This window comes from Ipomoea nil, unplaced genomic scaffold, assembly GCF_001879475.1.
Source record: "Ipomoea nil cultivar Tokyo-kokei standard unplaced genomic scaffold, Asagao_1.1 scaffold2279, whole genome shotgun sequence".
NCBI lineage: Eukaryota > Viridiplantae > Streptophyta > Magnoliopsida > Solanales > Convolvulaceae > Ipomoea > Ipomoea nil.
Window position 1 is genome coordinate 2,575,618 of NW_017618707.1, and position 25,888 is coordinate 2,601,505.

At 35.3% G+C, this 25,888-nt stretch overlaps 5 protein-coding genes across 7 annotated transcripts; 3 read left to right on the top strand and 2 right to left on the bottom strand.

Moving 5' to 3' along the window:
• Window positions 1-1,385: 1,385 nt before the first annotated feature.
• On the top strand, window positions 1,386-5,088 carry LOC109150472. Of its 3 annotated transcripts, none has more exons than XM_019298383.1 (8): window positions 1,386-1,611; window positions 1,697-1,791; window positions 1,969-2,040; window positions 2,268-2,435; window positions 2,807-2,977; window positions 3,083-3,292; window positions 3,706-3,794; window positions 4,027-5,088. In XM_019298383.1, exons 2-8 carry the CDS (start codon window positions 1,707-1,709, stop codon window positions 4,681-4,683), a joined length of 1,452 nt encoding a protein of 483 aa, XP_019153928.1. In that variant the 5' UTR covers window positions 1,386-1,611; window positions 1,697-1,706; the 3' UTR covers window positions 4,684-5,088. The 3 variants fall into 3 exon arrangements, with proteins under 3 accessions (XP_019153928.1, XP_019153929.1, XP_019153927.1); XM_019298384.1 differs by having other exon boundaries at window positions 1,386-1,544; XM_019298382.1 differs by having other exon boundaries at window positions 1,386-1,791.
• A 4,762-nt stretch (window positions 5,089-9,850) lies between these two features.
• On the top strand, window positions 9,851-11,420 carry LOC109150476 (ubiquitin domain-containing protein 1-like). Its single transcript, XM_019298389.1, has 4 exons — window positions 9,851-10,191; window positions 10,374-10,496; window positions 10,911-11,030; window positions 11,146-11,420. Exons 1-4 carry the CDS (start codon window positions 10,155-10,157, stop codon window positions 11,208-11,210), a joined length of 345 nt encoding a protein of 114 aa, XP_019153934.1. The 5' UTR covers window positions 9,851-10,154; the 3' UTR covers window positions 11,211-11,420.
• Window positions 11,421-13,406: 1,986 nt separating this feature from the next.
• On the bottom strand, window positions 13,407-15,615 carry LOC109150432 (RNA demethylase ALKBH5-like). The gene is made up of 6 exons (XM_019298342.1): window positions 15,600-15,615; window positions 14,450-14,777; window positions 14,230-14,311; window positions 13,819-14,135; window positions 13,644-13,715; window positions 13,407-13,536 (listed from the first exon to the last, which is right to left on the bottom strand). The coding sequence occupies exons 1-6, from the start codon at window positions 15,613-15,615 to the stop codon at window positions 13,407-13,409; spliced, it is 945 nt and encodes a 314-aa protein (XP_019153887.1).
• Window positions 15,616-16,552: 937 nt separating this feature from the next.
• On the top strand, window positions 16,553-20,868 carry LOC109150473. The gene is made up of 7 exons (XM_019298385.1): window positions 16,553-17,605; window positions 18,720-18,959; window positions 19,242-19,331; window positions 19,450-19,599; window positions 19,718-19,842; window positions 20,095-20,224; window positions 20,609-20,868. Exons 1-7 carry the CDS (start codon window positions 17,048-17,050, stop codon window positions 20,732-20,734), a joined length of 1,419 nt encoding a protein of 472 aa, XP_019153930.1. The 5' UTR covers window positions 16,553-17,047; the 3' UTR covers window positions 20,735-20,868.
• Window positions 20,869-21,956: 1,088 nt separating this feature from the next.
• LOC109150475 (50S ribosomal protein L13, chloroplastic) lies at window positions 21,957-25,577 on the bottom strand. Its single transcript, XM_019298388.1, has 4 exons — window positions 25,258-25,577; window positions 23,889-24,074; window positions 22,775-22,945; window positions 21,957-22,432 (listed from the first exon to the last, which is right to left on the bottom strand). Exons 1-4 carry the CDS (start codon window positions 25,471-25,473, stop codon window positions 22,319-22,321), a joined length of 687 nt encoding a protein of 228 aa, XP_019153933.1. The 5' UTR covers window positions 25,474-25,577; the 3' UTR covers window positions 21,957-22,318.
• Between the last annotated feature and the right edge of the window lie 311 nt (window positions 25,578-25,888).

Here is a 25,888-nt window from a genome sequence, read left to right on the forward strand (position 1 = left end):
AAAAATAGCAGATCCGCTGCTAACCAAACATGTCCAATGTGTTATTTTTTTTTTTTAAAGTAACCTATATTATAAATCAAACTTGTAAAAAAAAAGTTAAACAAAAAGATAATTTGGTAGACAATGTTATTCTCATGACTTGAAAATATGAAGTAAATAGAGTAAGTCGAGAATTAGCTCAATATAAAAGCAGAAATGTAACAAATCTCAAGGTTACCAAGAGTATGAATAACCTACTAGATACGCTGAAAAAAAACCTCTCATGCTCTTCTAAGAATCCTTCAAATAGTTGAGTAGTTTCATCATAGTAGCTGTCATTTCTTCTATTGCAGCCATCTCTGAGGCTGTTGGTTGATATCTCTCAATCTATGAGTAGCTCCATCTATCCGAGCTTGCATATCTGCTATGCTACTTTGCTTGAGGGCTAAGGTCATTTTCATGTGAGTAGCCTTTAAAACCAGCACTCTTTGTTTGGAAAGAGTGAAATTTTCTTCCTTTAACAAAACATCAAGTTTTCACTCTTGCTCAGTAAATTCCTTTTTCAGCTGAGATAGATCTCCATTGAAGAACTACACAAAGAGACAAACAGATCCCCGCCCTGTTTGCAATTCCAAATAAGAAAAATTTTAATAAACGGTGAAACATTTGCTGTAGAGAGGTCTGGTTTTGCTGTAGAGAGACCTGATCATCCTTAATGGCACCCACTTCAGTCTGGAGTTGCTGAATGTCTTCACACAAAGTCGCAAGTACTTCAGCGAGTGTTGGGTCGCCCATGACAGCTGGCTCTGATACCAAATGTTATGGACCGGGATATTAGGATCGCGTCACAGGCCTAGAAACTTAAGAATAAAAATGGAGCGTTTCTCTCTTCGCAATCACATTATTTCGTCTTCGCAGTACAGATATTATGAATCTACAGTACATAAATTATGAATCTACAGTATAGAAATTATGAATTGATCTTCATATATCCCAATTGTTGAACTTTGTATTCACAAATTACATAACTATATTATGAATTTACGGTATAGAAATTATGAATCTACAATATAGATGTTATGAATTTACAGTATAAAAATTATGAATCTACAATATAAAAATTATAAATTTATCTCGTGTTCACCATGCGCATGGTGAACACGTGTCCACAACATAACTATTGTTGATAATATCAATGGGCCTACATAACCATTGTTTGTAATTCAAACATCAACTAGCAACTGAATGGTTTTTAGTAGTTTAGCCCAAATAGCATGCAATGCTGATCCGTATAAACCCAACTGAGCCCGGCCCATGTTCACGCTCACCGCCACAGGTATTAAAAAGGTACATTTTCTTCTGACACCAGACCGGGGTTTCCCTTTACCGTCATTCCTCGAAAAATGCACTTTTATCTGTAATATAATTATTTCTAAAAAGAAAAGAAAAGAATTTCTGGTGAAAATATAAAAAGTTGAGAGAGAAAGTAGCTGTGTGTTGTCTGTACTCTGAATGAGTGATTGAAGCAAGTTTCGATCGTCTAAACTCGCCATAAAAGCTTCATTGTAGCACCAGTGTTCCGACGCTTGAGCTTCACAAACACTTGCCTTTACCCGGACCACAAATCACTATGTAGCATCTGCATTTTGTGTATTGAATCCAATTTTCACTCTTTTTTTTTCTGATCTCTTTTCTTCTTGGTTTCTACTTCTCAAAGAGATAGAAGCATGAGGGTTTCACTTTTCCTGCTTGCCTTCTTCGCCCTCTTCACCCTTTGCCTTCAGTTTCAAGTCTATGCTGCTGCCCCAGCTGGTAATCTCCCCTCTCTCTCTCTCTCTAACTATATCTGTGAGTGTAAATGAGTGTTATTTTCTTGCTTTGCTTATCAGCCATTGTGAGAATTGATTGGTTTGTTTGATGGGTATGTTTGTTTGAGGTGTATGAAACTCTGAACACACTTATTAGCATGTAATATTATGTGCATTTCAGGGCCTCTGATAAAGCACTTGAGTTCTCTGCTCAAATGGACTAGTAGGCCTTCATCCAAGATTCCCCAATCAGGTAAAACCCATTTGGGAGCTGTTGAAATTTTGTGATCTGGGAGTACTTGTAGTGTTTCAGTTTACATTATCAATGAAGAATTGTGTAGTTGTGGAACTTGGAGTTCGATTTTTATAGGAAGGAAATTGAAATTTGGGGTAAACTGTTTATGGCATTTTTGTTTAGATATGCACTGAAACATTAAATATGCTTTTTTTCCCTTTCCCTTTCCCTTTTTGGGTATACAGATGGAAATTCTCTTCAATTTGAAGATGGGTACTTGGTTGAAACTGTTGTCGAAGGAAATGAACTGGGCGTTGTGCCTTATAAGATCCGCGTCTCACAGGATGGTGAACTATTTGCTGTGGATGCTGTTAGTAGCAACATTGCTAAAATTACTCCTCCCTTGTCACGGTGTAAGTTTCTTGCTACCTTCCTTCTCTCCTTGTGCCTGAATACTTTGCACACTATAGTGATCTCTTTTAAGCCTGGAATTTATACTCTTGATTGGAGATTCCATTAGCAATATTGTTTTCTTCTGAGTCTGGAAGTTGGACCATGAAAATGTCTTCTGTTAGTTGCTTGAAGGACACTGAAAGAGAATATGTTATGCCTTGTACTTTAATTGTCCACTCCATTTGGAATTTGGAAAATTCACACAATCTAAACTTTAGAGTCAAGACTCAGAAAATATACTAGTTTAATTACAGTATGTGTATCTGATGAAAGAAATAATTTATTAATATTAACTTGTTTACTCATTTTAAAAATGCCGTGATTGATGCAGATTGTAGGGCAAGGTTGGTTGCTGGTTCATTTAAAGGTCATACAGGACATGTTGATGGAAAACCCAGTGATGCTCGTTTTAATAATCCAAGAGGAGTTACCATGGATGATAAAGGGAATGTATATGTCGCTGATATCTCAAATCTTGCCATAAGAAAGATAGGAGAAGCAGGTTTGCATGATTCATAAGAGCACATAGATTCCCTGTGGAGTTTGGATATTGTCACGGGCTCTTTTACGATGCAGTGTTGTCTTTCAAATTCAATATGGCTTGCAGGTGTAACAACAATTGCTGGAGGAAAGTCCAACGTACCTGGATATAGAGATGGGCCAAGTGAGGATGCACAGTTCTCAAACGATTTTGATGTGATCTACGTCCGACCAACATGTTCATTGCTAATTGTTGATAGAGGAAATGCAGCGATTAGGCAAATCTCCCTTAGTCAAGAGGACTGTGATTACCAGTACAGTTCTGTCTCAACCATAGGTGTGAATCCTCCCATAATTAACCCTTAATATTGCTGTCTGAACTGTTTGGTATAATGCATCTTATCTTCCACAGTGTTATGTTAAATGCTTAGTTCAATTATGTTGTCTCTGTGACATCTTCTTCATCAACAATCATTATCTATTTATCTTACCTTTTAGTTTTGTACTCAAAGCATGGATATATAACCGTTTGAGTGGTAGATCCGATGGATGGAAGTTGACCTGTCCAGTGAACTACTTAGTCCAAATATCAGTGTTGAATTGAAGAACTATTATGCTGGGATTCTATTTTTGTTATATGTAATATATCTATTCATAATGGTGGTGAATGAATTGTTTGTTAACGGGCTCTATGTTGCTGCTTTGGCCTTTTAATTTATGGTCTGGTCTAATCGATCTTATCCTTTGCAGATATTTTTATGGTCGTTGGTGCTGTATTGATAGGGTATGCCGTGTGCATACTTCAGCAGGGATTTGGTTCTAACCCTTTCTCAAATGTTGTATGTTATTCTAATCTATAATTCATCGATTGCTTAAAACAAATTGCAGTGAATATTTTCTGAAATTTATTTGAGTTGCTTGTGCTTTTGGCCTAAAAGTTCAAAGTATCTGCTTACCTTCTTTACTTCCAAGACCATTTTCATTTGATCCTCCAAAAATCAAACAATTTACTGAATGGCTAGATATTTGCTCTGTGTTTATTGTGTCTTAGTCGTCTCTATATGATTACAGCAAGGGGATGCGGAAGCTGAGCAAGATCAACAACTGATCAAGGAGAAGCCATCTCCCATTGTCGAAATTGATAAAGAGGATGAGCAGGCAGCTGGATGGCCGTCTTTTGGGCAGCTTGTATGGGATTTGTCCAAGCTTGCAGTTGAAGCTGTGGGTACCATTTTTGCTCATCTCAATCCACTGCAATTCAGGATGAAGAGCACGAAAGGTGGTCTCACTCCGCTCAAAGATTCTCTCGTCATGCCAGAAGATGAGGTTGACCGCATTCAGAAACAAAGAGCTACGCCTCATCTCCCCGAGACCAGGCAGATTCACCCGCAAAATATTGGTGATAATGTTTCTGAGGTCAAGCCCCTCAAACATAGATCTTCTAGCATGAAAGACCCATCATTGTTGACCAAGCACCGGTCTTCTAAGCGCCATGAATACCAAGAGTACTATGCATCAGGTGAGGTTCCTCCCTATACACAGGTGAGGTCGAAAAGCCAGAAGGAAAGGACAAAACATCGCCGACAAGAGAAAAGCTCAGCACCAAATTTGGGAGCCACTGGGGTGGAACAAAAACACATTGAAACAAAGGGCCACCACTTTGCAGATACAAGGTATGAGCATTATAATATCAGGAACAAGTATGGGGACCCTAATAACTATCAGTAGACAACACATTCGATCATGCACTAAATGGTTTACATGTACCTATTGCATAATTGCATTCCCTACTAACATTTTGTATAACAAAGCAGAAACAGTAGGTATTAATGGTTTGACATCCTCACATCACAAGCTTGCTAGATAACGGTTGATGAGGTCCTTGACAAAATGTACCAAAACTTAATCTAGGATTCGAATCTTTTATGAAACTAAGGTATGTGTGGTACTAAAGCTGTGAGTTGATGTAATGGAACTGGAATGAATCTATTTTCTTTATTGTTGCTTGGTTAGTTATTACTGGTTGAGAGCCATATCTTACTTGGCCTCATGGTTTGTTTAGCTAATCAAGTGTAAAAATGTGAGTTTGATTTAGTACCAGGATTCCTACTGAGCTGCTTATAAGTTTTCCAACCTTAGACTCAAAAATCATTTTCCCATTTGAATGAATCATCTTCACAAAATAATACTAAGCCTGTCTTACCACACTTCAATCTTGAGTTTTCACAAATAGATAAACTTTTTTCTGGGTGATGAAGGAAACCTGTCGCTTCTACCTGCTACTGTGTAATAACTTGCAAACCACATAGGGGAGTAAACCGCACTAAGAAGAACATGTGTGGTGGGCTTGACCAAAAGGTTTTGGCAAGACCATCCGGGTATTAGAATTATGTAACCCACTCATCTACCCGAAGTTTGATTATTGCCAACACTTTATTGGTCGAGCCCCCACACATGGTATAACCTAGATTGGATAACCAAGTCCATCTTACCACACTTCAATCTTGAGTTTCCACAAATAGATGAACTTTTTTTGGGTGATGAGACAAACCTGCAGTCACTTCTGACTCTTGTGTAACAACCAATAAGCCACACAGGAGAGGTAGACTGTACTAAGAAGACTATGGGCTACTAGTAGGTCTGACCGAGAGGGTGTTGACAATAATTGAACTTGTGACCATTCAATTCAAGTACAAGAATTATGTTCCACCCACTTAGCCACCTGTTTTGGGTCATAAATAAACTTTTTTTAACCCTTTTTTTTTTTTTTGCATTTTGCTTTCAAATGGATTGGATAATCTTTTCTACTTAATTTGTTTGTTAATATATAAAAACCAAATAATTAGGTACATTATGAATTGTGATTTGTGAAGAGGTTAATGTGGTTGTTAGAGGTTGACAAGTACTGTAGTAGAAATAAAAATTCCCCATGACAGCTGCTATATGATAGCCCAACTCACTAATCTTTCAATGCTCACAAGAAAGTGTAATTGACAGCTTATCTCAATTCTCTGTTTGAAGCCTTTCATTATTAATAGTGGAGATTTTCATTCACTCTGCTCTTGATATTTGTGGGTAGAAAGTAGAAACCCATACAACTTCCACAATGAAGAAGATTCATTTATTGATATCATCAGATTCATGTGTGATGTGAAAAGCTAACTTGCACATAATCCTCAACCATTGGGCAGAAGAGCCCCCACCATCTCCAATGATTATATGCTTCTTGTTGCTAAATAGGAGTCAAACATAAAATAAGAAATGTGTATTTTATTAATACTTTTGATTTTTATTATATTCATAATGGTCTGTTTGGTAACATAGTTAGCTTATCAGTCAATTTTAGCTTATTTGACTATTATTAATTATTTGACTTGGTTAAACAATCAATATAATTGTTTGATTAGTCAACTTTTTGTAATAACTTATCGCTCCAAAATACTAAAATTCAAAAAGTTATTCAAAGCAGTTTTTACGATCAAATTTTTGAGAAAGTCATTTTGTATATAATCGGCTATCAGCTAACAACTAATTTACCAAACATCTTTCTACAATCAGTTAATGCTATCAACTAGTCAAACCCACTAACCCAATCAGCTATTCAGCTAACAGCTATTTACCAAACACCCCAATATGTATTTTAATGTAGTATCAAAGTTAGCGAAATAAGGAATATATTAGTTTTAAATCTCAAAAATACTTCATGTACTCCCAAAAATATAGTCTCAATTTTTACTCCCACTTGTGTTCAAATTTGATTCGAGGAAGAAAAAAACAAATAGATAAACATTCTGACCCCTTATAAAATTGAGTAAGCTAAATTATAGAAAATACAAAATAGTAGTAGAAATTGGGAGTTTATATAGAATTACTCTTTATTATGCATTACCCATCATCAAGTTATCAGTACAGTGCCCAAGCAAGTGGGAGAGATACACAGTTGACATATGACTTTGCAACTTGCACTCTGTTTGCAAATTATATGACAAAAGTTACTTTCAATGATAACACTGTTTGTGGTGAATATGATTGATATACAACATAAATATCTCACGTATATGTCAAATATATTATACTGAGTAATTTCATATATTATGAAATGTATAGTTTTTAATGGTAAATTAAATTATTTGTGAGGAAAAAGATTGGTATATAACATTGAAGCATTGTTGGGAGAAATATTAGTGGGTCGTCTATCCCAATCATGTCTTGCTCCAGCAAATTTTTTAGACTATTTTTAGGTTTAGTTATAATGGACACCTCATCTTTAGCGGGATACGTGGAGGAGTGTGGCTTGTGATAATGGAGCGCTAAGATCAAAGGAAGTATACATAAATACCTCCGAGCATCAAGAGAAAAAGTGAAGAAGACATAATGGGCAACAAAACAATGGGGTAACGAAGGCTCTTCGTCTAAGCATCTTTGAAGACCAACTCGTGATTGACAAGATCTTAGAGTTTTCTAGGTCTAATTGTGTAATTAAAATTTTTGGATGGAATTGCACTTGTATCATATAAGTTGTCTTATACTTAGTGTGATGTAATTAGTGTCTAAAGAATTGTATCACAATGTAATTGGAAGACATTAAGGATGTACCTATAAATAAGGGTTTTCCTATTTATTTAGCCTAAAAATAATAACATTTTGTATAAAGTTCGGGCTAATTTAAATTTTTAAAAAAGTCTATACCCTTATAAAAGGTGATGAAATTGGAGTACATTACTTAAAAAACTAGATCTCACATGCTTCTTAGGGTGCTAAAACCTTCTATTTATGCCGTACGCGTCTTGAATAGTAAAGATGTCTATTGTCATTTACAAAAAACGCAAATGACTCATTTTATACTAGTGGAAGTGCATTTTTCATTTAACTACAACCAATAAGTTTAATAAAATAATAAATCATCTTGATAGGATTGGTACATGTTGTTCCACCTCTATTGTAGTATTAAGATTGTACGATGTTCATAGGTTATCTAAGGTAGATCTATTTTGTTTTCTTCATTATATCTTTGGATAGGTTATCTAAGGTAGATCTATTTTGTTTTCTTCATTATATCTTTGGATTGAATTGATAAAAATGTATTCCTAATGAGTATGTATTGCTGGTGAGTCGTATATTTGAGACCATTTCCTATAACTCCAACCATCAGTGGCGAAGCTACCATGAGGGCAGTGGGGACAGTTGTCCCCCACCGTCCAAAATTAGACAGCCCCAAAACACCAAAACAACGTCGTTTTGGGGCTGTTATATATATATATATATATATATATATATATATATATATATACACACACTTTCATTTGATCTGCGAGACTGCTCTCGCCTTCTGTGCCTGCCTCGCCACCGCTCGCCACCACTAGTCCACCAAACGGCGCCTCTTCCTTGCTAGTCGCCACCTCCCACCGTCTTCTGCCTCAAGCCTCGCCTCGCCGCCTCTGCCTCGTCAGCTGCTCAGGTTCAACTTCTCACACCTTGTTCGATTGTTGGCTTAATTTCAATAATTTGTTCAATAAGCAATTTCTCTCATTTCTTGTTTGCCTTAATTTCCTTAATGTTCCTAATTTTGTTTTTGTCCTAATTTTCTTAATTTCCCTAATTATGGTTTTGCCCTAATTTTGTTTGTTGCCGGTTTAATTTATGTAATTATGTGATGCTGTTGATGCCGCGATGGACTGATCACTATGGGTGATGTACTGGTTTAATTTATGCTTATTTAGAAATTGAAATAATTAGTTATTTGTTTGCTCCTTAATATTAGTTATGTTAATTGCTTATATTATTTGTTTGCTGGAAATGTTAGTTTCTAAATTCTAATTTGAGTGATACAGCGCTCAGAAAATTGCAAAATAAAATACCATTTAGTATTATAGTTAGAAACTGAATAATACTTAGAATCACATGAATTATATGTTGACCAAGTTTTCTTTAGTAAGTTAAAATATCACTTGTTATTTGTCATGAGTTTTCAACTGAGGATGAAGTACTGTTTAGTTGCTTATGTTATCTATTTGCAAAATTTAATTTATCATAAATCGTGTATTTTATATTTTAACAATTTTATAATATTTTATATTTGAATATTTTTTAATTTATTTTACTTTTACTTTTTCGTCCCTACTCAAGGTAAATCCTGGTTCCTCCCTTGCCAACCGTCCTTATCAATGTTCTAAATATAAATACTTTATAATCCTTATTACATAAAGGGGGCGTTTGGTTCACGGAATCTTAGATTACCCCAGGTAATAGGATTACCTCCACGAAGGTAATGTGAGATGTTGGGAATGTAAGATTACCTAGTGTGTTTGGTTTGGATAGTGTAATATAATATTACCTTGTTTGGTTCAAGGTTATATTTTAGGTTATATGGATCAATTTACAATAATGTCCTCAATAATATATATATATATATATATATATATATATATATATATATATATATATATATATATATATATATATATATATATGTATAATGTGTGTATTTATTTATATGTATGAATGTAATCGATGCTTAAATATTAAAAAAATTAAATATATAAATATACACATATATATTTGATTATATAAACGTATATTAATTTTATTATTATTATTATTATTATTATATAAGGATTAGTTAACAAGGGCAAAGTTGGAATAATGCAAGGTAATCTAAGATTACCTAAAAAATTGGAGGTAATCACATTACCTTGAAATATTACCGCCACATCAGCTTTCAGGTAATATAACATTACCAGGTAATCTTATAACTTGAACCAAACAAGGTAATATAACATTACCAGACTCAGATTACCTAGGTAATCTAAGATGACATGAACCAAACGCCCCCAAAAGGTAATATATATATCTGGAAATGTAAGTGGTTTATGGGTGTGCACATGCAATCACGTACCATCGCAAGACTGATCTCACGCGACCACAGCCCACAGCAACGCTATCGTCACGAGCAAGAAACGTGACAGGCAACCACCTAATTAAGGCGCCTTTTTTATAAAACCATTTTCCCCTCTTTAAAATTGTTCATAAAGCTCTAACACCTCGTACGCTTCCTATTTTTGTCTTCCATACTCTTATATTATAGTCACTCCTATCCTCCCTAAATTTATCCAAAAACCACAGGTTTTTACATGAAGCAGAGGGTTTCACTTTACTATGATTTTTGGGTTTCCCTTACATTAACGCACTGAAACAGCATCATGGGTTGTACTGCCTCCTCACCAGCCACGGCAGACGGTGAGCCCCTCTGCTCTGCTCTTTCCGGATTAGATAATGTTGTCAACTGCAAACCATGTTTTTTGGGTCCATTTTTATAGTGTTTTCAAGAATTAAAAAAAAATGCTATTGAAAAAAATGGTTATATTTCTGGTAGATTGGAAGTGTGTGATTGTGTGATATTGAATCTTGTGTGATCATAGGAACTGTTAAAAAGATAAGAAAGCCAAAGCCATGGAAGCATCCACAGCCAATAACCAAGAGTCAGCTGATGCAGTTGAGAGAAGAGTTTTGGGACACTGCCCCTCACTATGGTGGCAGGAAAGGTAGTTTTCAGCATATTATTTAATTTAAACAACCCCAACCAAGTTGGTCAGATTGACTTGGTAACCATAAGGTTACAAGTCCAACTCCCACTGTGGAGCGACTTATTGCCATTCTTAGTTTGAGCCGATCAGTTATGGGCAACCTAAGCTAGTGTATCTCCTTATGGCTAGGATGACAATACAGGATTTACCCAGTACACACCCTTGGATAGTGTCTGCCGGTTTTTCTCGTCCCCAAAAAAAATCAACTTGTCAACTGGGAAAACTGTTTAGAGTAAAATTCATGCTGAAATTGTTTCTTGAGAAGTAGTGATGCTCAATAATTGGGGGCAGGATTCAACTATTGTAGTCCAGAACTGCATTACATACCTGTTTTAGGACATAGGATTCTGGCTAACATCTCACTTGTATTAGAAATCTGGGATGCCCTTCGCGCTGCTGCAGAAGCAGATCTAAGCCTAGCTCAAGCAGTTGTGGACAGTGCTGGGGTGATTATCCAGAATGCAGATTTGACTGTATGCTATGATGAAAGAGGTACTTGAATAAAAAGACATTGATTTGATCCTTCTAAGACCCAAATCTATCTAGAATGTGCAAGATGAAGAGACCCTTTTTTTAGCAATATGCCTTATGAGGATCATTGTTGCAGGTGCAAAATATGAACTACCCAAGTATGTTTTGAGCGAGCCAACAAACTTGATTCGAGACAGTTGAAATTTTACTTGCAACAGTTGTTTAAATGGGTTAGAAGCTCGTGTAAATCATCACATTTTCAGATGCCAAAAGCACAATAATACAAGAAACTGAAATTTTGTTTTTGTAAGCGGTGAATAATAGGCTTTTTTTTCTCTATTGTCTGCATCTTTGGCATCTTTTCATGTTGTTAACACCATATTCATAATGGGAATTTCAAAGTTCATGTGATTGGTGAAGTTCTAGCTAACATTGTATTTTTGTTGATCACTAATTCATGTGTTTTGGAACATATGATTGAGGATGCAGAAATAAGACTCAAATCTAAACTTACTGTCTTAATGATATATCATTGTGGATAAGGCTCAATTGAACCATTTTCAATTCAAAGAAAGCCTTGCAAATATAAAAACAAGCAAAAACAAAACGAAATAAACAGAAAAGCAAAATTTCCAGCAATTCAGGTAAATTGAAATGGTAATTATGATAATCAAGAGAAGCCAAAGGCGAATTTTATAGTCCGTGTGATATATAAGTTGCGTATGTAATCGAGGAAAGAATATTACCACTTGAAGTTTGTCGGAAACAATTGCTTGAATCTCGTCGAGAATGCCGAATGTGTGAGTTGCAGCCATTTTCAGGCTTGACGGTTGCCGGAAAATGACTTGGATCTAATGAAAAGGGAGTAGCGGAAGGTTTTCAATTTCCCTCCGTCGATGGCGGTTCATTTTCCCGCCAGAATGATGTATATCCAACGGGCAAATCCCAATTCAATTTCCATTTTCCAAAACCCCCGTTTTCCCCTTTCGGAGCAGTAATCTTCATTCTTCAGATCTACTCCAACTCCAAGTCTAGAGAGGGAGTGAATCCTTAGTTGAGATGGATGAGTGGTTAAATCGGTTTGAGCCGGCGGTAGTTCGACTGGAGACGCTGTCCGCCGGCGGATTTGGCCATGGAACTTCGCGTGAGGTTGACGCTAGTGCGGCGGCGGCGTCGGATCCATCGATCGTTGCATTCGAAGATCTGATTTCGGTGAGCGTCGGGAGGCTGTTGAGTGCTGCTGAGAAGATTGGAGGACAAGTTTTGGATGCTACCATGATTGTAAAGGATGCATTCTCTGCTCAGATGGAGCTTCTAATCAAAACCAAGCAAACTCAGGTTTCGATTTCTTCTGAACTTAAATAACAGAGCAATTAATATGTTATAGTTGTGAATTTTCACGTAATTTTGATAATGATCACTTCACTCATCGAGACTGAATCTCCTAAGTCTTCATCGTCACGTCTGAATCAAGGAATGGGTACTGTTTTCACTCATCGAGACTGAATCTCCTAAGTCTTCATCGTCACGTCTGAATCAAGGAATGGGTACTGTTTTTGAAGAAATAAGTTCTGGGAAGTCAGTAGCTTCTGGTAATTTATGCCCTCCTCATTTGTATTTGAATGCATTTTATTTGAATATATACTATTATCTAAAAACATAATAAGTCTCGATCAAAGTTATATTTCTCATTTATATTCATATTTTTTATGCTAATCATTTTGTACATTATGCTTTTAGAGTTGTACTATATAATTTTTTTGACAAAAATACTCCTATCGTTATAACTTCCGTTATCTTTTCCATTATTATTACCATGCATATGCATCCATCATATATTTTTTTATATTCTTTAATAATAATAATATTTGTAGATATTATATATTTGATTATTATAATAAATAAATTTGATTTCATATAGATTTTAATTAGTAGAGATTTATTAATTATTTAAAAATATATATAAATATTGGGCATATATTTTTGCGCATCGCGCATAGAAAAGACTAGTATTTAAATATATAATAATAGAATAATACCTAATATAACTTTAATAAAATTTACAGTGTTAATCAACATCAGTATTTGTTGAAGCTCTATTGGAGCATTACTAAAAAAATAACAAATAACAAAAAAATACATTGCATGCATAGCTGCATTGGATCACTATTCAAAAAATATAATAAATGACAAGTTATCCAAATGTCAAGGGTCATATGTTTGCCAATATAATAACTATATGATTAGTACTCTTGTTCTTGCTGGAAGAACTGAAGCTTTCAAGAGGGGAGGAAATTCTTCGTTTGTAGTGAGAATGTTCTTTTCCTGGTATGTTGAATGTGCATGAGAAGAATAATGGAGTTTAACATGTTTGACCTTTTCATTTTGTCTAACTCTTTATGGAGTTGATGGTTCTTTAAATTGAGGGGGATTAAAAACCATAGGTTGAATTTTCATAAGCTCTGGGTCAGGTTTGTAGTTGTAAGGCAATTTGCTTTCATCCATCCTTCTAAAAGTAATGGAGATTCTGCAATGAGAGAAGTAAGAAGAAAGATTAGTACCTCATAGGCAAAAAAATATAAGAAGATCGAATAATGAAGTGATGATCTTTATTAATGGCACTCAATGATTTACCTTTTAGATGGAACACGAGGTACGCAATGCTTTGCAACATCAGCTCCATTACCTTGTAAAACAAGCACCGATCTGCATTATAATAATTCAAAGTTAAGAGACTTCTATTTTCATGATTTTCACATTTTCGATCTCATTATATATGATTAGATAGAAAAAATATTGAATAACATACCCGACTGGTAGAGGTACTGAGACTGGACCGAAAAATTCTCCAATGCCATGATTAAGAATCTTCAAACTCGATCCAAAAACAATGTTGCATTCCGACAAAAACGACACGGAGCAAAACGGTCGAATAAAATCGTGATGGTCGATATGAGGAGGAATGCAGTCACCCTCATCGTAAATGTTCACAATGCAGCTATTAGGGATACATGTTGGTGGCAAAACATGCCACCTCACCATCCGCTTAATCATTTGCTTGAATAAAACAGGCAATGGATCCACTTCTTCATCTCTTATTATACCAGGAGGATTGCCATTTTTATCCTATCACAAAACCATAATAATATAGAGTATACGATAAGCTACTAAAAAAAGAAAAGGTAATAAGGAATATGAATATAATATCAAGTATTTTTACCACTGCATAATTGTAACAGCCACCAAATTGAATAATTGTACGCCCTTTGCGCCCCATCCATTTCTTTGGTTCATAATATGTTCTTGCAGCAAATTAAAGAGTTAAACACACTAAGTAAGATATAATCATTAATACCCATTTTCATAATATATCTAATTAACTATTAACATTGCTTATATATATACCTTTAAGCTGCCGTTTCCGACCCAATTGTTGATACTTGTACACACATTCAACAATCTTCATTTGCTCTTTTGCATCGAAAATTCCAGTATGTAATTCAACACCTTCAACCACGTTTATCTCTTTCCCATCCACTCTCTCGTAGTGAACAAAATCCTTCTTACTCTTCACTTGCGTGAATCTCATATGTTCTATCTTCTCCTCATCCGAGAACGTCGGGGCCTGTTTGCGACTTACTGGTGCCGGCGACGACACATCGGAAACCAACTTTTTCAACGGATTCCGGTAAGTAGGTGCAACTATGGGTGCATGCAACACACTAGCTTTCTCATAGGGGCAAGAAAACGATATCTCACCGAATTGAACTACAAAAATTAAAAAAAAAAAAAAATGTTAACACACACTCGAAAGGAAAAATAGCCATGAAACTAAAGCAACTATGAATCTGAATAAGGATATTAAATTTTAAATAGGGTCAGAGAGTGGCTAATGCTACCCTTGAAATGCAGAAACAGAACAATAAAATAGGAAGAAATTTATTAATATATAAAACTTGGAAATTTTATTAACATAAAAATATGTATTTATATGCTTATTGCATGATCATTATAATTCATATATTTCTGGTGTGTGCGGTTTATGTGATATAAAAGATCCAAGCTCTATTGAAAAATCTGGTGGTGATTATATTAAGACAAATTAGGTCATGTTCCTTAAAATTTAAATAGTTAGGGTCCGACAGATGGCTAATGATACCAATCTCAAAAGACAAAGAAAAGAATAATAAAATAAATTAATATAAAATTAAGAAAATTTATATGACTAATTTGATCATAATGTATAATGAAAAGCCTATATTTATAGACTTATTATGATAAAAACTCAATTTAAGAATATAGGAAAAATTCAACAAACTAAATGAAATAGAGCATATATATAGATGCGAAAAGCAGATTAACATAAAATATGCATAACTATGAATCTAAATAAGGATATTAAAATTTAAATATGGAAATGGTGGCTAATGCTACCACTTGAAAGGCAAAAATAGAATAATAAAATAGGAAAAAAAATAATATAAAACTTGAAAATTTTATTAATATAAAAATCTGTATTTATAGGCTTATTATGATATTCAAATCATAAAAATCATTTGTAAGAAAGGAAACTAAAATATTTTTACTTACTATTTAGTTTCTCCATGGGAACTCTGATAGGAAACCTAACGGATCGGAGTGAATACCAAGTTGGAAAGTAGTGTGTGAAGAAGCAATAATCTTAGTTGGACGGGAATTTATATATAAAGAGAAATTGATATTAACTTAAACCTGTTGGGAATAGAATTATTGAATTAGGAAAAAGCTGGACACAATCCTTATATGAATAGGAAAAAGTGATAGTTGGCGCCAAATTTAGGAAATATAGCCGTCATGAGTAAAAGCTAACACGACAGTAGGGCAATCTAGTGAGGTATGTATACATCAGCTTAAATATTTTTATTATCTACATCTATCTATCTATCTATCTATCTATATAATAATAATAATAATAATAATAATAATAATAATAATAATAATAATAATAATAATAATAATAATAATAATAATAATATATCTACAAATCTAATAAGAGCCAATAATGTTAGGCCCTTAACTGAACAGATAGTAGTTGTTTTTTAAAATGAATGGTTCATATTATTTTGATTTTAGTTTTTTTTTTAATGATTTTTCTTATTTACCCTCTATTATATTATTTTATTTCTTTAAATAACCCTAAATTCTGTTAATATAAACTTTAATAACGGAATATTTCATTAACTATTTATTATTCTTAACATACTCATTAATTTATATAAAATAGGTCTTAGGTTCGAACCTCATTCCAATTAGAGTTGTCATAATTGTTAAACATATTTAAAAATATATAGTCAAAATTGTAGGAATTAGCATATTCATGTGATAGGATAGGAAGTTAGTCCACGCCCCAAAAAGGAATATGAATCCAACAAACGGCCCAATATGATAGATATATTTTGGGGAAAGTAGCGGGGCCCAATTTGAAAACTATGTTTTTATCTTCACAAACCACGACGGGATCCGGATGGATATGAATAGAAAACGTGGCGTCAACAACACAGTGTGCGCACTACGCACCCTGCGCATTTTAGCCACTACCAGTACCTTCGTCTTCATCCTCACACAGAAAAAAAAAAATCAATTTCGCTCTCGCCCGACGAGGAAACCTCTCCCGTTCTTATCTTCATATCTACGCCACGCATTTCAAACCCCTCTATACTCTCTCTATCGGAAACTCTACATCTCCTTCTTCTCTGGAAGCTTCTAGTTAAAATCTGTAATTTTCGACATTCATACGATAGTTGAATCGGCAAAGTTCACGGGTTTGCGGCACCCGGACGGGATATCCGTTGATTCATCAGGTGCAGAGCTCGAATTTTGACCTGATTTCGTTACCACCACGCGGATTTTAGTATTTTACCGGTTTGGTTGGTAAGTTTGTGGAATTTGAAATGCTGATTTGGGTTGTTTGGAATCAGGTCGCTTTGGTAGTCTTGTAGTGAAAAGTAGAAATTATTAGCCTTTAGAAGTTTTAGGTTTTGAAGATTTAAGCAGTGGAAATGATGTCTGTGGAGAGATCGTTTGAAGCATGGGAAGAGGTGCAAAGGCAAGGCCAAGATTTTGCTGATAAACTGGCACAGGGATTTACAGGATTGATTCAGTCGCATATTCCCCCTCCCTCGTTTTCATGGCCAAACCCGCAGACGCCCAAGCTATTTGATGTGGAATTTCCAGCTCAAAATTTTGTTCCCAAGGACTTTGGGCTTGCGGTAGATAAAGCAGGCAGTCATGGGGTTTCTGCAATTTTTGATATAGGGAACAGGATAGGGCAGGCTGGAGCAGACTTTGGGGGTTGTTTGGATGGTATGGTTCAGCAGTTTATCAGATGGTTTCCAGCGCCATTTAAGCATGAAGAGATTGCTGGGGTGTCTCTCCAGGCGGAGGCAAATATTCCAAGAACTGATTTGGTTATTACTAGGCAGGAGGATTTGGGGTCACTGGCAGAACGGTTTAGAGATTTTGGGTATGTGGAAAATGCTTCAGCTCAAGATGGCTCCACTGAAGAAGAAAGTTTTGGTGCTAATCTGAAGAAATTGAAACATTTTGGTAGATCACAGGTATTCAAGTGCCATATCACATATGCCCATATGCACAATGTCTTTGTAGTTTGTAGTGATCCTCAGGGAACAAAGAGTTTGGAAGTCATATATACATGTTACTTTAAATGCCTTAACAACTTAAAGTGTATGCTGAACTGGCATAACTGATTTCTACTTTTTGAACCAACAATTTTTAGGAAAATAACTACACTCTGATGGGATTCTAATGCATAGGTATAGGAATGAAGGCTTTTTAGTTTTGCTTTCGGATTGTTAATATTGAATTCTTTTTAATATGGAAGATGCGTATTTGTCATTTCCTTGTATGGAGTTGATGTTATTGGCTCTAATAGTCTAATCTCTAAGATCGTAAGATATCCATCACTGAAATGTCTATACTGTTAATATAGGATTAAATTCATTTGTATAGGGTTGGACAGTTGGTATGCTTGGCATTTGGTGTTAAACCATAGACATTAGTGAGTATGATCTTTGTTGACTTTGTTAAATGCACCTCTCATCCCAAGTAAATATCTCATACACTTGTTTATATAGCCATGAGTTCAAATTTTATTGTGATATTTGTTGCAGGTAGGTCCTTTTGCTTTTATGTATGCATGCTTTCAACATTTACCCATCTTATATTTGTAATGGATCTTTTGAATTTTCTTCTATGGTTATTACTTATCCAAAAAAAAAAAAAAAATCTCCATTCATGGAATCATGGCTATGCCCTTGCCTTGTTTGTTTGGAATTAACTTTATTATTTAAAATATCAGTTACAGGTTTTCTTTAAAAGAGGGAAAAATATACTATTTCACTAGTTTGGGATGTATTCTGAATTGATGAAGTGTATCAGTATAATTTATGTAAAACTGGATGCCGTAAGTATTTTATGAAAGGAAAGGAAAGAGGCTTATGAAAATGGAGAAGGATAGGAAGAAGAAAGCTTATTTCATATTTTTCACTTATGGAGATACATAGATATTTATACAAATAGGACTAATTACTGTGCTTACCCAACAACACTATGTATCTCTACGACTCTACCCCTTTCACATTCCTAACTGATGCTTTTACAAAGTTGAGTTCTTATTTCTCCCCCATCTGGTCTTCTCCTTCCTGAATGCAGGGTACCTTTAATTTTACATCAACTTACAACAGCAGGACACGGAATATTGAGAGCTCTCTTGTTGCAAGGGGAGATTTATGGAGAGTTGAAGCATCACAAGGCCGTTCGACATCTGGAAATGAGAACTCTTCTTTATTCTTACTTCAGCTTGGACCAGTTCTATTTGTTCGTGATTCAACACTCCTTTTGCCTGTTCACTTGTCAAAACAACATTTGCTTTGGTATGGCTATGACAGAAAGGTATGATCATGTTGATATTTAGCAATCTACATGTTACTTCCACAGATCACAGTAGACAGTATGATTACACTTTTGTCGTCTTTATCAGGAATTTAGGGAATGTTCTCCAATAGTAATTGTATTTTAAGTTTCCCCAACGTAAATTATATACTTCTTTTTACCTCTACTTTATCATGGTATTCTTTTCTTCTTCTTCTTCTTCTTCTTCTTCTTTTTTTTTTTTTTTTGGAAACATTATCACGGTATTCTTATTTCTTCACTTTTCCAACTTAAAAATAACAGCATGGAATGCATTCTCTTTGTCCGGCTGTGTGGTCAAAACAGCGAAAGTGGCTGTGTATGTCAATGATCTGTCTCAGTCCTTTGTCTTGTGTAAGTGGGCTTAAGATTTTGTCTGTTATTTTCTTTTTATTTGAAGGAAAAGCACTAAATCTGTGTTGGTGGTGTTTCGTATTCTGTGTAAACTAACATATCTGTGCCTCTTTTACAGTCATTTATGGACTTGCAGTTTCCAAATGGTCAAATAACCTATATATCTGGAGAGGGCCTATCCACCAGTGCTTTTGTACCTCTGTGTGGAGGTTTACTTCAAGCCCAGGGCCAATATCCAGGAGACATCAAGCTCAGTTTCTCTTGCAAGGTAAGTTTCTGAAATTTGAAGGTGTGAGTCCATGTAGACTCCTTTTATCCAAATCCTCCAATCATAAATTAAGCATCATGCTGATGAAGCTAAAAGCTGTGTTTTGTTCTTTTTACAGACTAACTGGGGGACAAGCATCACACCCACACTACAGTGGCCTGACAAGTCATTTACCCTGGGCCTTGCACAGCCATTGGCGTGGAAGAGATCTGGTCTCATGTATAGACCTACTGTTCAGTTGAGGTTGGTTGATTTTCTCGATGACATATATATTACCCTATTTATTTTGTGATTTCTTTCACGGTATTGGGGGTTAGACAGTTCTGGATCGAGAATTTACATTCACCAGCAGAGTTGTTTCTTAAAAATGTGGGAGCTTTTTTGTGTTCTTTCTCTTACACATGTAGCAAGTATACTATCTGTCATATACATGGCAAAGAAGAAAAATGAAGTATACTCTGTTTTTTACTTAACCCTTTTTTCCAATCTTATCAGTTTATATCCCACATATGGCGGAAGTAACCCCGGGGTGCAGGCTGAAATTACACATTCTCTTAAGAAAGAGCTAAATCTCATCTGCGGATGTGCGCTTGCAAGGCATTCTTCTGCATTTGCATCATTATCTGTAAGTTGGTTTAGATACTGTGGCAATCTTAAATTTGATACGTTACTTGCAACAATATCAGCTTTCTCTATGTTTTTGCTCCTAATTGGTAATGAACTACTCCGTATGAGTGCAAAATAATGAAAAGTGTGTTCTGGGTGTTTTTAGTCTCAGTTTGATATGCAGGACATTTGCTAAATTGTTGGCTAGAACTTGCTATTGATTATCTCGCCTGCTTTTACTTTTAACAAATACAACATCCAAGTATAATAGTCCTTTCCCTGAACATGGACGTAACAGCAGCTTTGTGTTAATGCTGACAGTTGAACTTTGTAAATTCATTTCTTGTATGGGTTGAAGTTGCGTATCGTCATTCTTGACATGTGTTTTGCGTTGTTGTTGCAGCTTGGGAGGTCCAAGTGGAATGGAAATGTTGGGAGCTCAGGGATGGTTTTCAAGGTTGAAACTCCGATTGGGCGAGCTGGCAACCCTTCCTTCTCAGTACAGTTCAATAGTGGATTTGAGCTTTGAATTGTGGTGTTTTGTTTTCTTTGGTGCTGGTGCTGTCAAAATGTTAATAGCTTGATGTCATAGCATCATTAAAACATATATTTTGTGAATAACAACAATATTTTGCTAGCAGCCGGTTTTGTTTCATACTTCAATTTCTTGCCTTTCTCCTGGTTGTTTGTGTGGGAAAAAAGAAATTATTCTTCACCAACAAAGACCAAAATAACTCTCTCACAAACAAGACAGACCTGTGCGTCCAAATAGTGTAAAAATTTTACAGAACATATTCAAAATACCTCTTCGCTAAAGCTGGAATATATGACAATACATTTACCATACACTAGTCTTAGTTTGTCTTTAACTAAGACTAGTGTTTGAAATGGAAATGCTAAGAAGATTGAGTTGAAAGCCAACAAATTTCAGGATTATTATTGTTAAGAAGGCTGTTGGGTTTTCTTTCTGCACATTTTTCACTGCTGCAGACCAAGAATCCTGTCGAGTTTCGGTTCATTAGAGCTTGCTTTCTCATCTGCAAGAAGCAAACCCAACTTTGGTATTCTGTGCAGTTAAATTGCTGCCATGAATCTTCTCTTGGAATGTTGTTGAGTCACTCATTGGTGGCAGTTGCAAAGCTTTTGCTAAAGATTCAACAAAATGGATTTTGAGTAGAGTTGCAAGAAGTGAAAATGAGGTAGGTAATCAATGTAAATTTTTGGAGAGAGATCTAAGTATTATTTAGGAAAGAAATGATACTGTCATATTTTCTTGGGATGCTATTCAGATTGGATGGTTTATTAGCCAATGGAAAGAATTTGGTGTCTCTACTGATAGTCACAACATGTCATTAGAGCAACCACAATAGTGATTTTTGTTTAGTTTTTGAGAAGATTTTGGCTAGAGTGAAAGAGATAGAAGAGGTGAGAGCTCCCTATAAACACTGATTTTTGGTCTCTGTAGTAGGCCCCACCAAATATGAAAAAGGCATGTCATTTCTCGCATGAGGCACAACACCAGCGCCCAGCGGGCGCATTACCATAGTTTTTTTTTCCTGAAACTAATTTTTCTTTATATATATATATATATATATATATATATATATATATATATTCCCTCCCTCATTCTCTCCTACTTGGCATCTTAAAATTTATGCAAAAAACCAACTTTGAGGATGCTCTTAATACCTTGTTTGCAGCATCAAACTATTCTGGTGCAGATTCAAAGAAATCAATATTCACAAAGGCTCTACAAAACTGTAATGATTCACTGTTCAAAAGACCAAACACAATAAAGTTTGGATGGAAGGACAGTAAAGAGCAGTCTTTTACATTAAACCTCACTTTCATGAAGTCAAATACAAGAATGCCCGCTTCCTGTTAGAACTGAAAAGGGTACTCTACTGAACAAGCCCACAACATTCATATAATTTCAAGAAAAGAGCTTGGGTGGAGTGGAGGTTTACAAATGTAGAATGTTGTACAGTAAACAAAAGCTGGCAGAAAGGGCCCAAAATCAAAAGTACGAGAGGAGAGGAGTCGAACAACTACAATATGAACAGCTGGAGAAGCAAGACCTCTTCAATGACATCTGAGCAGTGTTTTGATAACATTAAATTTTCTCGATCCTCTTGTCCCTTATGGGCAAATCACTGGGTTTCTGTGCCTGGTGAGGATGTTCTGGGCCTTTATACACCTTAAGATGGTTAAATAAATGTCTGCCAAGCTGCATAAACATAAAGGCCACATTAGAATGGGGAAAAACAGTTATTTGTGTCAATTCTACTCTTCTTGACTAGACGAATATTACGGTTTAATGTGAAAACTCAAAACTCTGCTGCAATTAGAAACAACTCGATACTTCACACTCCATGAAAGCATATGTCATTGCCTTAAAAGAGGTTGTATCCGTGCATAACTTTCATACAATCTTGAACTACAAGTAATTTACACCCCTACCCCCCCCCCATAATTACATAAAATTGCATAGGATGAGGGGTGAGTCATTCTGACTTCTTGAATTCATTCTTTAAGTTATAAAACCATATTATAATTATAATTCCCTTACCCTTCCCTTGGGAAGCATCCCTCGGACAGCATGCTCAATGATCCTCTCAGGAATCCTTTTCTGAAGCTGTTCAAAGTTCTCCTCTTTCATCCCACCGGGTCTTCCCGAGTGTCTTCTGTAGATCTTTTGTACCCTCTTTTTTCCAGATACAGCTACTTTCTCAGCATTGATCTTGGAGGGTCAAGCAACAAAAGAATTGTTAAAAACTCAATGCAATAGTAGCGTAGCGCATATTTTCATAATCTAAAGAGAGCAGACTACTCAAAAAGAAAATTGCTATTTTCCCCAAACAAAAATCATTCCTTGACATAGCATTGGGGGTGTTTGGTAAATAGCTGTTAGCTGATTGGGTTAGTGGGTTTGACTAGTTGATAGCATTAGCTGATCGTAGAAAGATGTTTGGTAAATTAGCTTTAGTTGATGGCTAATTACATACAAAATGACTTTCTCAAAAAGCTGATCGAAAAAGCTGCTTTGAATTTTAGTGTTTTGGAGCAATAAGCTATTACAAAAAGCTAATTAATCAAACACTCATATTGGTTGTTTAACCAAGTCAAACAGCTAATAGTGGTTAAATAAGCCAAAATAATTGGCTGATAGGCTAACTATTTTACAAAACAGGGCCAATCTGTAAGGCTTTCAAAAAACCTCTTTATTTTCATTAACTACCCATGAATTGGTTGACCTTACCACAAGTTAAAAAGAGTTCACATAATAATCATATACAAAAAAGAAACTAATACAATAATGACACGTCAAGGAGTGAATGTTAAAAGAGTGATTTTAATAAGGGAACTCATTCACAAAAGTACAAAGAGGGTACCACCCAGAACAAACTATCTATAAGATTATCTCCTTTACAGTCTAAAAAGAGCAACTACCATGTAAGGCATCTGTTTTACAGTCTTCTCAGGAACAACTTTAGATAAATGCCAACAAATTTTTTAACCATATATGAATGGGGGAAAAGGCAAATTTAAATAGGTCCACAACTAACACTTAGATAAAATTGAAAATGAAAAGGTAAAATAATGTCAAACAGCACAAACTAGCGTGAATTTGTATATAACTTCAATGTAGAGTAAAAGAAATGCTTTTAACACAAATAGCATACCACAATAACAAAAGCACCCATATCCACACTAGGAGTATATGTCACCAGGTTCTTTCCTCGAATATGAATAGCTATAGTTGATGCCAATCTTCCAAGTTTCTTATCAGTGGCATCAACAATATACCATGGCTTTTCTGTGTTCACATGATCAACAGCTTTTGGATACCATGTTGTATTCCAAATATCCTGGAAGTGGAAAGAATAATAAATGATCTGTACAGTGATTTAAATGCGAAAGCTTGACTGTCTCTATAAATATTAGGGAGGTTCAGATGAATGAGTGACAATTATACTGTCAACAAGCTGGCCAGTTGGGTTCAAGGTAAATATTAAGTTGCAAAATTTCAATTCAGTCAATAGGTAAATATCTTCAGAAAAATGCATATTCTTGTGATAAAATTATAATTTAAAAAAAAAAAAAAAATTATAGAGAGCAAGTTAAACTTAAAGAAGTGCAGAAATTTTTTAGCCAACCAAAAACTTAATGTTATGGAATAAACCATGCAACATCAAGAAATCAAAATGTAAATTGCATATGTTTTAAAGATTGAGCTCAAGCTCAAAAGACAACGAGTCTAGGTTTCATGATGTTTGGATTAGTATAGGACACGGAATGATCTAAATTCAGTTCTTCTATACAAGAAAACTAATTTACTTATTCTCCAATAAAAAAGGTCTTGATTTTGGCTTTCATGGATGCATTTCCTATTTCTCATAGTGTTCAAGTCATTAACTTTCAAATGCTAATCCTTATGATGATGGAAAAGATATTTTCTCCCCTTTGTGACCACCGGAGACTGCAGTGACATATCATAATAGGAAAAGCAAACTGATGGCATTAAGTCGTTTTGTTTAATTTACATATGGATATCTTTAGCTTTCTAGTTTCCACCATGCCCCATCCAGTACGAGAGTTGTTTATGTTGAGGAAAATCTCAGTACCTCTTCCCTAATTAAGCACTAGTAGAATCAAAGCCTATATTAAAATGTTTAAAAAACCTTATTACCTTTCCATTAGGTACTGAAGCAAAAGAATGAAAATGTGGATAATCATTTAATTTTCGAGTTTCAAATCCCCTGTTGAAGGGAAGTGAAACTGCAGCTACTAATTGAAACAACAAAAGTAAACTTAGTTTCTTACATGTAAAAATGCTACCTTTCACCTTTAAGCATTTATCTTAGACAAATGCATTTCCAGTATTAGCATTTACTCCTCAAAATATCACTCCCCCAAATACCCATTTCAATTCTTTAAACTCACTAATCAATGTAAAAATAAAAATTTAACTTTATATGCCCAGTTTCATAGCATTCCAATCCGCAATTGAGTACAGTGAGCCAGAATAAGAAATGAATTCAGGGAATTTACCGGGCCTTTGAAATCGGTCTCATCGAACATCCATTGCTGCTCGGCGGGGATAGCGGCAGCCTTAGCTTGGCAACGGATGTGGGTGGTCCAATGGGTCCGAAGGAGCTGAACGGAGGGCTTGGATGAGGGGAGGGAGAACCCTAGAAATGGAGGTTTTTTGGGAGTAGACGAGAATGGTTTTGCCGAGGAGGCGGTGAAACACTGTAAAGCAGCCATTGCTATCTTCCTCTCTGTCTCTTATGTCTCCACTGTATATACCCACCCAGCTATGGTGGTTTGAACTTTGAAGTAGATAAGATAGTGTTCTTGCACTCCACTACCCAACTTGTTTCATTTTACTCTTTTGCCCCATTTCCCCTTCCCTCAATTTTGAAATATTTTGAAGGGAGAGTTATAACCCAGTTCCGACTCAGTCCTTAAGTTATGATAGTATTCGAGTTTAGTCCCTCAATTATGAGCAAAGTGGCGAGTTTGATCCCTAGCGTTAATATTCTGTCTGCAGCTAACGGAAAACTTAAAAATAATTTAATAATAGAGGGTTAAAATAGAAATTTCAAATTATAATTCCCTTCTTATGTTGAAACCCATTGCGCAACCTTCATTATTTTCTTCTTATAACTAACGGAAGTGG